The 14,115-nt window shown below is 45.0% G+C and overlaps 1 protein-coding gene across 1 annotated transcript in view; it reads right to left on the reverse strand.

The window, feature by feature from the left end:
- The window catches only part of LOC144153675 (complement factor B-like), a 142,940-nt gene that overhangs the window by 67,233 nt on the left and 61,592 nt on the right, over positions 1–14,115 (reverse strand). The window contains exons 10-12 of the mRNA XM_077685334.1: positions 9,891–10,132; positions 5,551–5,683; positions 848–970 (exon numbers count right to left, since the gene is read on the reverse strand). Of these exons, the coding sequence (XP_077541460.1) occupies positions 848–970; positions 5,551–5,683; positions 9,891–10,132 (498 nt within the window). The remainder of the gene's footprint in view (positions 1–847; positions 971–5,550; positions 5,684–9,890; positions 10,133–14,115) is intronic.

Genomic DNA, 14,115 nt, shown 5'->3' on the forward strand with positions numbered 1-14,115 from the left:
TATCGTAGGTGGAACGAGGAGGTTCGCAAGAAACCTGTGCACGTGCGTAACATAACAGCGCACCAGCAGTTTTAGGCTTTAGCCGAGAGGTGTATCAAGCAGATCAAGTCGTTATTAGTAACGTGATCGATTGTCCTAGCTGTATTGCAATATTGGAAGAGTCACGCGCCTAAAGGGACAGACAATGGAGATGGTTAGGCGCACTTGTGGCCTGTCTTCACTGTCCTTGTTTCTTTGCGCTCATTTCTTCGAACTTGTGAAGCGTCTTAAAGGAGCCATGAAGACAAAATACAAGTTGGGTTTATTAGAAAGACTGCTTAGTCCCGATAACAATGATCCCAATATCATCGCAATCTTCGAAAAAATAACGGAGATATTAAGGAAAACGTTTGAAGCAGTCGCGACCCCCTAGCCAATTTCCCGCAACTTTTCTATGACGTCACGGAACCTTGTTTGTGCGATTGGCGGCCGCCTAACTGACCTGTCGCGACGACACATGATTGGACGTCTGTAATCCGTCCTCTAGTTCCATTTGACCGGATCACTTGAACGCTAACGTGCAGTTAAGGCACTGAGAATTATGTTTTATTGTGGGCCCATACGACGTCATTCTTGCTCATAACACGTCACTGTGGCGCCAAATTTGAAAGTTTTTAAATACTTCTTGCTTTTTTTTCGTTAAAAAACATGTTTTGCGGCTCTAATGAAACTGAGTGACATACTGAATCCTAGTTCTTTCAAATTAAACGAAGTTGTATTTTCTCTTCATGGCTCCTTTAAGAACGTGTATACTTACGGGTTTTTAACTACATCTGGTTATATGCCACACTTTGATAAAAATGCTTACCATCTGTGATCAGGAAGACGGAAAACTTCACGTTTTTATGGTCCCCTTGGAGGTGATTCTTAACTGAGTGAAGGTTCCTTGCGACTGCCTCCACGCCAGCCTTGATGGATGTGCCGCTGCCATCTGTAAATTTCAATACAGAAAGCTATTTTCCGGAAATTATGAGCAGACCCTCCGAGCAATGGCAAAAACAAAACCTGCACTCAGACAAGGTAAACTGGGCTACATCGGCGTATTTACACCACGCACACATGTGAAGGAGATACGAAATCCGAGACGCAGCAGCTGAAATAGCTTCACTAAAAAGGCTGTCCCGTAATACTATAATAGCTATTTCAGTTGTCAGTGACTGTAGCAATCACTGGAAATATGTTGCTGGCAGTAGCAACTTGCCATTGCAGTATCAAGGTGTAAGGGCACCGGTTTTTCCAGCCTGGTTGAGTAAGTGTACTCGCCGTCCTTGAGGATACGAACTGCTTATCCGGCCCTTTTTCGGGTGTAAGTAGGCGGGGAATGCCGAGGGTCGATAACAAAGGGTCAGGCTGTCAGTGATGCCCACTGTGATTAAGAAAACAGTAAGCCTAAATAAGACAGGTTAGGCCCCAACAAGAGGTTTTTGTATAGAAACAAAGAGTTCGTCAAAAGCGTGGTATCTGGCTACCCTGATCTGATTTTGCGCAGTGACCGACCTACTAACTGACGACTCGCGGCCTCCAGTCGCCGCTGCTGTGGAGGGGCCCACCAAACATTAGTGGGGATCGGCGACACTGCATCAAGGGATACGATTCTCAGGTTACCAACAGCTGCAGCTCCCGACTTGAACGTGGCCATGTTTCATACTCTGCCCTGGTCACCAATTGCAGTTAAGCTGTATAATATTGGAGCTGTTGTTTACTGTAGTAAATGTATTCCGTAGAGCAGGCATATAACAACAGTTCACTAGAAGGCATATTCCACGTTATCGAGGCCATAAAAAAAAAGAGAGCGCGGAGTAGAATTCTGGTTCCGCAACTATGCGGCAACCAACGTTGGTGAATTTCACACCTCTAGGCAGAGGCGGTGTTCGTTGTGATTAATCTAATACTAATCAAATATTCAATGTAGTGGAATTCCCCACACCAACTTCGGGCTACGAAGATAAGGTTTTTGACAGGTCCTGCGTGAAGAGCTATCGCAGGCTACTAAGGTGAGCACAGGAAACTCGGTTTCGCTTGTAGGCTTTAATGGAACAATACCAGAAAAATGCGAAGACAACGAGCAATGGGAAACTTTCATGCTTATAGCCAAACTAGTCGAAGGGAAGTGCTCACTTATACATCTAAGAAGCAGAAGAGGTACATCCCTCTTCAAATAAAAAAAGCACAGTTTTGTATAAAACATTCGCAATTGTAAAAATAAAAAATGGGGCGAAATGATACTGAGTAGAAATCTCGGCATTGTATGGAGAGTTGAAATAGCACTAAAGAGCAGCAATGACAACAAGGCGGTGGCAAACGGGTAATATGATAATGTTTTTTTTCATACTCTGAGGGGACACTTTTTCTAAAAATTTTTATTTTGTTGCGCTGTCGCAGGTATCAACGTAATAATTTCAGCAGAACCAACTGCGCCAGAATGAAGAGAACCTGGAAAAACGGGGAAAAATTCTTCGGGGCACTTAGGTCGGCTTACGGGCTTGAAGGCTGAGGCCTGGCGGTACTTTAAAAAAAAACCTTAGTCTTTATAAAAAAAAACTTACATGCCCCAAAACAGGGCATTGGGTAAGAGGGAAATCGGAAAGGTACAGAACAGATAATGTACAGTTTACTGGCAGGGTCAGTGCATCAACAAAAAATATAAATGAAATCACAGGTTTAGCGATACAGGGTGAGGTAAATTTGAAGGTATACACCACTTGTTGACTCGAACACGGAGAAAGAGGGATACATTTTCAACAAATAAATGACAAGGGAAATACAAATCGCCGTAATACCCAATGCACTCAGAATTCAGGAACATGGTCACATGGTGAAGAGAGTGAGTAGCTGACGGCGAATGTATCGGGATTAGATATGGAGGCTAAGCATTCAGGGAGGTTATTTCAAAGACGAACGCCTCGAGGCAGTGGTGATGAATTGAATGCATTAGTTGTACCGTATATGCGCACTGATTATGCAATATGATTATGCAATCTCGTTATACAATCTGATTATTCAATCAGAACTGATTATGAACTGATTATGCAATCTGCGCGAAAAAGAGTGAGGTGTTTGAAGCTGAAGCCGCGTTCGTTTATAGAGGTAATATATTTCTGGAACAGACAGAGAAGTGCAATATAGCGGCGGCTATCTAAAGGCGGCAGTTGAAGATCTAATTTAATTTGTGGTATGCATGAGCTGATGTCCTAGTCACGTAATATGAAGCTGGCAGCTCCATTTTGAATCTTTTCCGCCATTATGATTTAGTAGTTCTCATGAGGGGACCAAATTGCGGAGGAGAATTCCAGTGTTGGGAGAATAAAGGTAAGGAAGGGTAGTTTTCGAATGTTAGTAGGGTAATTTCGCAAGTTGCGGCGTAGGTAGCCCAGTCAACGTAATGCTTTGGCATAGGTCGACGCTATGTGTGAGGCCCATGAAAGATTCTCTGTGAGAAACACACCAAGTTATTTGTAGGTAGAAGTGTGGGAAAGCATAGTGTTGTTCAAGTAATAGGAAAATTCAGAGTTTACGTGTTTACGGCTGAAGGTTATTACCTCGCATTTTGTAAAGTTCAATTTATTGAGCCATTTGTCACACCAGTTACAAATATAGTTAAGATCTGCTTGAATAGTTAAGTGGTTATTGCTGGAGTTTATAGGACGGTATATTATAGAATCATTCCAAAAAGACGCATGCAAGAAGTAATCTCGGAGGGAAAGTCATTAATGTAGATGAAAAACAGAAAAACAGTAAGGGCCCAAGGACGCTGCCTCGCGGTACGCCCGAACTAACAGAAGAAACAGGGGACGGGAAATTTTAGCAACAGTGAACTGTTGTCGAAAGAAATGAAGTTTCGAATCGAGGATAATGTTAAACAGTCAAGTCGTAGAGCAGATAACTTAGAGATAAGTCGGCAGTGAAGATTAACATCTTCACTGCTACATCCTATTTCCGCCTTTTTCTTACCTTTCGCTTCTTCGTCTTGCACTGCAAATTGCGTCAACTTGCAGGCTGCCACACGGCACAGCTTTCAGTGAATCAGGGTTACGCTCGGCTGCTGTGCAGCTGTTCTACTCACGTGCCATTGCGTTCAGGTGTTACGCAGCACGCACGTTTCTGAATCTTTCACGGTTGCACTTAAAAGCCTCTGGAATTTTGTGAAGCGTGCACATTAGCTCCTCAAAGCGTCTGATTCTTGGCCTATTCCGCAAGTGAGTCTGTGCCGCCAGGAAAGGAGGGAATACTCAACAGCGGCAATAACTTTTGTACTACTCCTGGCAACCTGGGCAGAGAGCACAGCGGTCCTTGAAATTTAGTGTGGCGTTCTGTATGACGTTCTGTTATTATTGGCCATCTGTAGTATATGGAAATGTGCAATGGCAGTTCTCCACAATGTTGTAATGTTAGACCGAGCAAAGAGTTGTTGTGCCAAAGCATACGAGACATCGTACAAGTGTTTTGAGCCCCATCTTGTCCGCCGGAATGGTTGATAAGGTTGGATAATGTGGCGAGGTTTCGGACTTTTAAATAATGACACACCATCAAGTGACGTGCTGCGGCTTTTCACAACTCCTAATCGACTTGTTTTTCGGGCTTCAATATCAAAGAGAGGCAATGAAGCAAAAAGCAGACATAGCACAGCGGTAGGGCATCGGGCTGCCACTCTGCAGGCCGGGGTTCAATTTCAGGCGTAACACACATACTTTTCATGTTTCCTTTACAGCGGCGGCCACTTCCTCGACCGGAAAACCACTACAACTACAAAAAAGACGTTTTTTGTCGAATTCGAGCCTAAAGACTTCCTTCTTGAAACTACAAGCGACCTGAATAAGCAACAGAATAATATAAATGTCGAAAGCACCACGTGTTTTAGCGTTCCTCAAACAAAATAGTTATACAAATAAACGCTGCGTAAATTCTGAAGGTGGAAAAACAAAATATTTCAGGTGCTGTACTACCTCAGATGACTTTGAACTGTCACCGTTATACGACACGCCATGCTAAAAAGTAACAAATACCACCCTTACGTATCGCCAAAGCGGAAAAGATTTGTAATCCTATACATTCGTATGCAAAATACATCCGCAGCTTAGCTGCAGATTTGGTATTTATCCGGGGAGGAACGAAATGTTTATGCAGACGGGTAGCGAACTGCCGCGGTCCCAACTCAAATTCACAGATGAACCTTTCCCCCAAACCATCGCTTTGCATTGGCGCCTACCGCCGGCAAGCAGTGAGAATTGTGTATTTCTGCGCCGCTCTTTCTAAGGAGTGCTCGCTGCGACCCAAACTGTAACTCGAACGAGAGCCCCTCGGAATTCAGTTGGTCATTATGCGCTGCCATTCACAACTAAAAGGCGTAGCCGTACTTAAACATTTTCTGGCAAATATTGAAATGCCGCATATAAGTAATAATTGCTGTCATAATATATCGCGGCTTGAGAATATTTTTTCTGCATTTACTCCTTTTTCTTCTAATGAAGTGTAGGTATTATTACAGTGTTCGATGAGACATGGGGCACTTACCCAGGTATCTGATGTTGTCCAACTGCTGCAAGGCGTCGTCTGTGCTGGTACACTCGAGCATATTAATTTCTATGGTGGCGTTCCTTGCGAAAACAACGGCTCCAATGCGGTTTCCGCCTTCGGATACGGTTACCTGTCCGAATTGGATACAGTTGTTCCTTATGTTACGTTCAAGTTTAGGAGAATGTACTGTTTTCACATTCTGTATGTAACAAGCATCCCCAAAATTTTGACAAATATGCAGTCAATTCCTAACACATGCCGTTACGCCCTCCCCAGTCATTAGATTGTGTAGGTACTCCAAAAAATCAGGAATCCTGATCGTCAGCGCGTACTCCCAAGTACTGTTAACAATTATTCAGGCTGCTTTTTGTTAAAGCTGAAAACAAACAAGGCGACATTTTAAAGGTTTATAGCGCGTTAGCCTGCTGATATCGGAAGACTTAAACTTGGGCCTACAAATGTCAAACACAAACCAAATGATAGAGACTGGGTAATAAACGTGAGGTATTACGGCGAGTGGTTAATTTCTTTCTACTTCTTGCCTTTTAGAAAAAGATTCACTGCGCGGGAGACAAGGACGGCGAAGAACACAGTACACAGCGCTTGTTCGGTGTTCTGCGTCGTCCTCGTCTCCCAAGGTGGGAACCTGTTTCCAAAATTATTAACCAACATGCCCTAGCTTCTACTCCACTACTTCTTGCCGCATGCACCCGCCCCAACGCGTGTAAGCCTAAGTACACCTGCGCAGAAATTTCCCGAGGAGACGGTTATTGATTTATTTTATATATTGAAAACTACACCTTTCAAAACGTGATTACGCTGCTACCTTACGGTATCCCAGACACGTTGATTCCCATCAAATCATTAGAATATAGGAGCCCTAGCTTGTCGTTTTGTTTGGGTATATTTAAAATTTGGTAGGTTTTACGCGCTTACACTAAACCCGGGTTATGAGGCGCGCCATAGTGGAGGGTTCCAGATTAATTTTAACCACCTGGGTAACTTGAGCGTGCGTATAAAGTTCGATACGCATACATTTTCGCTTGACGGCCCAATCTGCAAAACATTGAACATGCGTCCTTGGGACCAGTAGAAGAAAGCTTTATACACTGAGCGACCGTCGGGGGTTTTTTGTATACGTTTAATTTTAACCACAATGCTCGTGTACCTACCATGAAATCAACACTACTTACGAAATATGTCGTTCCGTTGCAAGGTTTTGTCTTAGTCTTGTACATATATAAACTTTTTTTGGAAAATGTGGCCATTTCTGACGCATCTTATCACTATTCTTATTCAGAGTACGAACAAACGTTGACGTCACATGTTCATTGAGATATGAATTTCTACATAACACAAGCAACATATGCAATGGTATCCTGATATGTGCACGATGGCGCGTTAATATATCCAACAACTGACAATTTTCTAACATAAGGCAATGTCTTTTTGGCCAATTATGCCACATGATTAGACGTTATGATGTCATTCTATGCGTTTTTGCTGCTTGGAATAGTCCTATACTGGGAATTGGCGTTTTTGCCAAGGGCTAGAATATCAGGTGTGATTAACATTTTGTTGCATGCCCCCTTAGAATCACCCACGGTTTTCTTAGTGGGTGGAAATGGAAAGAGTGAGGGGTGAGGTAAAGCTGTTCCTGATGTCACAGTCGGGTGGGAAAAGGAAATATGTACAGAGGGGATATCAGAAATTTTAATTTTGTTGGTAGGGCAGAGACATTCCCACGGTCGCCGTAATTGTGTTCTTGCGGGTCAAGGATATGTCGTTTTTATGTAAATTTGTTTATACGGGACCTGTGTTCATAGGTTGGCAAATATGAGTAATTATAGTATTGCAGTCTTAACTCCTGAAATATAACCTGAATTAGCAACGTTATAACTGATTGGACACATCGACACTTATGTTTTAAAAAAATTAAAAAATGCTTTGCGATGTATACTTATATGTAAACTGTGGGAAAAATGTGGCTTGCATGCATCGTTCCCCTGTATTTTAATCTTCTCGAACATTAACTGGACCAACCCCTGTTTGTCTCACTTGCAGACATCTACATTGCAGTTACCGACGACTATCACACGCGTGTGGTACACCTCCGGCTCCATTGTCTGCTAACTTCTGGGGCACCATTTTGTCGGGCACATTGCCTTCTCTGGTCCCTTCGAGGCTCCTTATAGCCACTCAGTTCTTCCGTGGCTTTGCGTGCAACCTTGGTTTAGGGGGGGTTAGTGCTGTGTGGCCTAATGAGTGACAGACATGGTGTTGAGCGGTGAGTTGTTCCCTGAGGAGCTTGTAGAGGGTGAGTGAAATCCGAGTAGAAGCTGTTTCAATGTGGCGGAGCAAGCTAGCAGGCCAGTGATATCTAGCATGCCCAACGGATGAGCGCATCTGGATTACAATGTTCTTGAGGTTTGAGTCGTACGTACGGGGTACCGTAAGTGAAGCGGATGAGAAGTAGGGCGCGGGCGAGGGGGCAGATATCTAGCTCCTTATGGCCGTGTTTGGCCATACAGATTCACTGGCAGACGGGGACGAGTGGCAATAAGGTGACCTACAGTTACAGGATGAGTGCTCGTAGGAACCTATACGCTGAAAAGGTTGGCAAGATATGCAGAGGTTTAGCTTGCAAAGATTACTCTTGATTGGAATAATTCAGGGCACGGGCTCAAGGCATTCGGGTGCATTGAACGAAGATGACCAATTTGTGGGTAGCATAGGTTAAGCAATCAGTGCGAGATGGCGGAGAGTGATTCGATTACTTATTCAAAAGTATCTTGTCGGTAGCCTGGCAAGCCTTTGTTTATCCAGAATGATAGACGGTGTGCCCAACCCGCCGGGGTGGCTCAGTGGCTAAGGAGTTGTGCTGCTGAGCACGAGGACGCGTGTCCAATTTCGGCTGCGGCTGCTGCTTTTCTGATAGAGGCGACAAACAAAAACGCGCATGTGTACGAGATTTCGGCGCATGTTGAAGATATCCTGGTGGTCAAAATTAACCCAGCAGCCCTCCACTACCGCGCCCCTCATCGTACGCGTAGCGTCGGCGCGTTAAACCGTACAATCAACCAATCAGCTTGTGTGTGTAAAGAATGTGGCGGAGAGCAGGTATGGCCGAAGGTTGTTTCGGCGATTGCGGATGGACGTGAGAATATTGAAGATAAGCTTTGGTTTTCCTGCAAAATAGAGGGTGGTGTGGAGTACAAGCCGGACACCTGCTGCGCCGTCAGTGAGAAAGGGGCGTACGTAGTGAAAGGTTCCACCATATCCGAGCACTACGCTTGTAAACCTTTGCTTCATCAAGAAGTGTTATTCACAAAGGGTTCAGTGATGCAAGTCAATCACGGCTTTGTGTGGGAACTTGCAGCAGTTTGCAGTTGGATGACACGCACATCGCTGGGCCGAATACATTTGATGCCGCGCACATGTAGCGCATCAAGGGTGTAGCAACGGTGGGGGTTTCGGTTCAAGAGCACCACATAATTTTTGGGTGCTGCATTCTCTCCCTCCTTTGAAGGTATTTGCTCCAACGCTATGTACAGACGGCAATCGTAAATTACAATGTAAATTCGAAAATAACAGGAACGTTGGTCTCCTGACAAATGATGTTCCTCAGAGCTCTGTGTGCACTGATTGATTGATTGCAGGGTTTAACGCACCGACGCAACGCAGGCGATGAGGCCCGCCGTAGTGGAGGGCTCCGGATTAATTTTGGCCACCTGGGGATCTTTACCGTGCGCCTAAATCTCGAACACACGGGCGTTTTTGCTTCTCGCCTCCATCAGAAAAGCGGCCGCCGCGGACGAGAACTGTGCGCACTCGCATTTTTTGTATAGAAATTACACTGCATAAAAAAGCTAGCACCGTACCGTTATAAAGAAGAAAAGTGGCTAAGTATTCTTTCGATGGAGGTTCTCTTTCTTTTTGTTTTTTACGGGTGTCGTGCAACACCCCCGGAGAAACATTTCTGCTACGCCACTGATGCGCAGAATAGGCACTTCGGACTGTGTATTTAGAACGCCTCTGAAGTCCCAGTACAGAACCAGCAACGTAAGCCTCAGCTTGACAAATGGCAGCACTGCTTCTATTACAGTTTATAACTGTATACTTTAACCAACGCTCCTGCCAGAAAGTGCCCCGTTGTCCTCGTTGAGACGAGAACACTAACACGTTCACCTCCGATTCATAAAAGTCGACGGCTGTGCGTTTACACCGGTGCTGAACTAGATTTCCATGTCTGCACACCTCCCCCCCCCCCTCCCCCCTTCCGTAATAGAAAAAAAAGTAGCAGCGTTTATCTGAAGCCGCATAATGTTAGCACTAACCTTTCTGGTGATTGCCTTCGCCAAGTTGATTCCGTGCCGGAAGTTTCTTTCGCCGATGCTGGTTGATGCGTCCAACAAAAAGTACACGTAATTACGAATGTTCGGATTACTGAGGATAAGTGCGCGAGCTTTAGCTTCGTCAACGTCTCCTCCTGGTGGAGGAGGAGGCGGCCGCATATCCTTTTGAAGCTTGTATCCGACGGCTTCTTCCACGTTTCGCTGGTCATCGAAGTAGTATTTGCCTGAAAATAAGGTAGAAAGGACCACACTTACGGCAGCGACATGTGCTTATTACGTGACACCGAGTACTGGACTAGTATTAGTATGGTCAGCAAAGAGCAGCATTCGCACATTCGTTCGTTTGAACATAAAGTCCTAGCTCTTACACGGTGTAAGCAAAAACATTTTTAGATGCATTTTTGTGTGACATAACCAGACTTTGTTTTTGCTTGAGATTAAGCACGTCTTTTGAACGGTAATTTCTCGTGATTCCGTGGTCAGGAAACAGTACATTACACGGTCAGTGTTGCGAGAATAAGCGAAAATTCTAGAAACCCTTTTGAGGGTACGTTGCACTTGTTATGAACACTGAGACAGACACGGGAAAAAAAACGTATACTTTCACGAAAAGAGACCCGATAAAAGATTTTCAGAATTTTTTCGATATTTGTACAGATTGTCTACTTTTATTGGTGGGTTTCTATTCTTGTCCGGCAGAAGGCTTGACTAAATTGGTGGATTGCTGGGGCTGAAAAAGGAAGCCTACGCAAACATCGCTACACCTTGCAACAAAGGCAATATGGAGGCTAGAGTGTGCAGCCACATTTCCTCAATTTACAACAGTTGTGAAGGAATCCATGAGCTCCATGTATCAAAAACCAGTCCGTGGGCGTCTCCGTGCGCTGAGAGAAAGAATGAAATAATTAAGGAACTTCATTTTAGGAATAATTGGGGTAAAGACGAGTTACAGGTGGAGCCCTAGGTCCAGGGCTCCAGTAGCCATGGCTCCTCCCTTGGCTCTCTTTACGAGCTGTAGTTGGTTCTTTGGTGACGTACTGAGCAGAGTCGCTTCCCATGACTGAGAAGTGGTAGCATATAGGAGAGTGTTGAGGCCTTGGTCTCACCCCCAGTTTCGGAGACCAGCCGAAGTTCAAGAGAAAAGTGTTGCAGTTTCTGCGCATTCCTTTTTGTTTTCGCCCAAGTCCGGGTGCTTGTGCCACTGCACTTCGCCCACCTGGATTCGTCAATGAATGTGTTGGTGTGTATTTTCTGTAGCAGCTGTGCCTCCTGTACCGTGAGTTTTCTACGTGGAGCTGGGTAGAAAGCTATTGACTGTCTATCAACAAGCAGTGTTTCTCTACATGTAGACCTCATGTAAAAACTGGCGTCCTCTTGCGGTGAGCGCGTGTGCTTCCGTCATGTTAGAGTATTCCCGGTTCACCGGATACCGCGGTATGCATGACAGCCCGGGGTTAGCGACGCGCACGTCTGTATTTATGGTTGTCTAAGATGCCCAAATACTGCTGTGTACTTTGATGCATACAAAGATGATCCAAGGACGACCGCGGAAATAGCGTACGCATTTTTTTTTATTTCTCAAAGCTGGCATGATTCGAGGCCGGTGGGAAGCCGCTTGCAGGTGTTGACTTCCCTTCGCGCAGTAACGTTATAACTAGATCACATGCATAGACACGGAATGAATAACATGTGAGGAATGAAAAGTTCCAAAAGTGAATTGTTTTCTTGCCCTGTATTTGCCGCGGAGCTCTACTGCCTGCTGTTAGATAGAGCGCACTGCATCGTTCAGCTGGCACTTCGCCATGCGGGATGAGTTTTGAGCCCGCCGTTCGGCTTTACGCGCCCGCGTTTTCATTTTATTCTCGACGTTCGGTGCGCTTTCATGGAAGTACTACCCATTCTTTCGTTGGCCAATTATTACAGCAAAAAAGCGATCCGCGAGAGTTACAACCTTGAAGTAGCGGAATGAGTAGCGCGAGCAACGTACGCAGTAGCCAGTGTTTATTTATCGCTCGTCGCATGCTGTTCGGTATTGGCCTCTTTTCCAAAGATGAAATGTCTTGAGCGGAATTTTTCTTAGCGATATTGTGCACCCACACTCAGCATCGGCAGTTACTGTTGGGCCGTCACTCGTCCGAACACCCGCTACACCGCATGACACGAGCGCGAGTAGCAACAAAGATGATAAGGTCGCTATCACCAGGCGTTTTAGGCGCCAAGTAAATGGGAGAACTTTTATGTCCTAATTTTTTTTTGCGAGAGTTTCCCTTACGGCATAACAGTTATATATGAAATATCACATTTGTTTCACGCAGAAAAGTAAGCAGCGACCGGTACTGAAGGCCGGGGATGCTTGGCGGACGCCGCTGCGCACGCGCTCACAAGCGCTCGGCAATTTATTGGTAATTTAAATATTGATGGACAAGTTATTATAATTTATTGGCAATATGTTTCACGCGTTACATGCTACACGCGTTGCACGCCACGGACACATTAAGGCAAGTTATAACAGCTCCACATGCATGTAATATAATTTATTAATGTTTTTTTAGGGGCGAAGCCCATTAGGTGCTTGGGCTCTTGGAGTCTCCTGTCCTTTTCTGTTATCGTCGTAGTGGTCGCCTCATATAGCCACGGTACTAAAACACCGAGACACTCGTTTACGTCTCGCGCTAGAACGTAACGCGTACTAAAAAAAAACACCAAGGCACTCGTTTACGCCTCGCGCTAGAAAGCTTCATGCTTCAGAGACCCGAGACTTTTACACCAAATCTGTATACCTCTTCCCCCAACGGTTTCATCTGCGTTGGCTAAAACTTCAACGTGGCATAATTCCCCTTATATACTGCATCTTTCGCCCCTCCCCAGGTTTCACGTTAGGGGAAGTACCCAGGAAGTTTTTTCTCTTGCAGGTTTCCTCTGCGTTTTAGGGTATCCTATAGGCCTATCGCTGCATCGCTATGTAGTGCCCTTCCCTGTATTTCAACCTTAGGACAGCCCGCATCGCCTCGAAGCGTTTCAGAAATGACTGCCTTAGAAACCCGCCGGATGGGAAACGCCACCGATGTATTCTTAGTGTTTGCGTTCTCAAAGCCAAACAAAATGGTCTCCAATCCGCTCTGTGAAAGTCGTTGGAAAGCAAAGCTGTAAACGACACCTACAACAATTGCCCAGGTTACGTGACTTGAATTTTAACACATGGCTCTGCAAAGAGTGAAAACAGAGATTATGCCTGCCGTTATAATCAGCTTGTGCTTCAAGCACGCGTATTATATAATAATTTCGAAGTGAAGGCCTGGAAGCAAGTCCTGATTCTTGTCGGCGTGCGACACTGACACCAGGGCGATAAATTAAAAGAACGAGAAGGCCAGCACAACCGTTCCATTTCTGAAATAAAAGGGGAGAGGTGTAGTGAAATGCATTCTCATCCACCTGCACTAGTAATCGTGGACTGGATAGAGTGACACCAATACCGCCCCAAGGCAGAACGTTCCGTCTCATGGCAATCTGCTGTTGGAAACTGACATGCCCGAGAACCCTCTGTGTGGCCTACATATATAGCAGACAAATAAACACAATTTTCTACATTTTATATAGGATTGTTCTGCACGCTTCGTTGCCAAGTTTGTTCGGTTGATAAAGAAGCTAAAGAAAGGAAATGTAACGCCCACAGGTCATTTTTGCCAATTAGTTGCCTCCTCCATGAAACACCACCCTCCTTTCAGTTCCGACTTTGCTGTTACCATCCACAGTAGTAAGGATTTTGTTTGATAATATTTTTCTGAAAAACGCTGTTTCTCTCGCCTAACATATTCAATAACATTCTCATGGCTCACCAGTCCGAATACCCATCCCATGTGGTCATTGCAACGGACCCTTCCAAAAATGACTACAAGGTTGGGCTAGTATTTTCTCTCCCGCATTGAACTGGCCTTTTTCATTAAGATTACCACACTTCATCCCCAGTTTTTAGTCAGAATTTATTGCCCTACGCCTTGCAATCCTGAAACTTGATTTGGCGAATTCTTACGTGATGTTACTCAACGACTCCCTGTCCGTGTGTATGGCTCTCTCCTTAGAAACTTTACATCCTATTCTTGAAACCTGTTATTTCTGCGTCCCCATTCACGTGCGGGAGATTCGGCTCGTTTGGCTGCCCGGCCACAGGGGTTAGCCCTCAATGAAACCGCTGACATATTGAATAAAC

Source organism: Haemaphysalis longicornis, unplaced genomic scaffold (assembly GCF_048455015.1).
Source record: "Haemaphysalis longicornis isolate Haplotype H1 unplaced genomic scaffold, Haemaphysalis longicornis Haplotype H1 scaffold_9, whole genome shotgun sequence".
Classification (NCBI taxonomy): Eukaryota; Metazoa; Arthropoda; class Arachnida; order Ixodida; family Ixodidae; genus Haemaphysalis; species Haemaphysalis longicornis.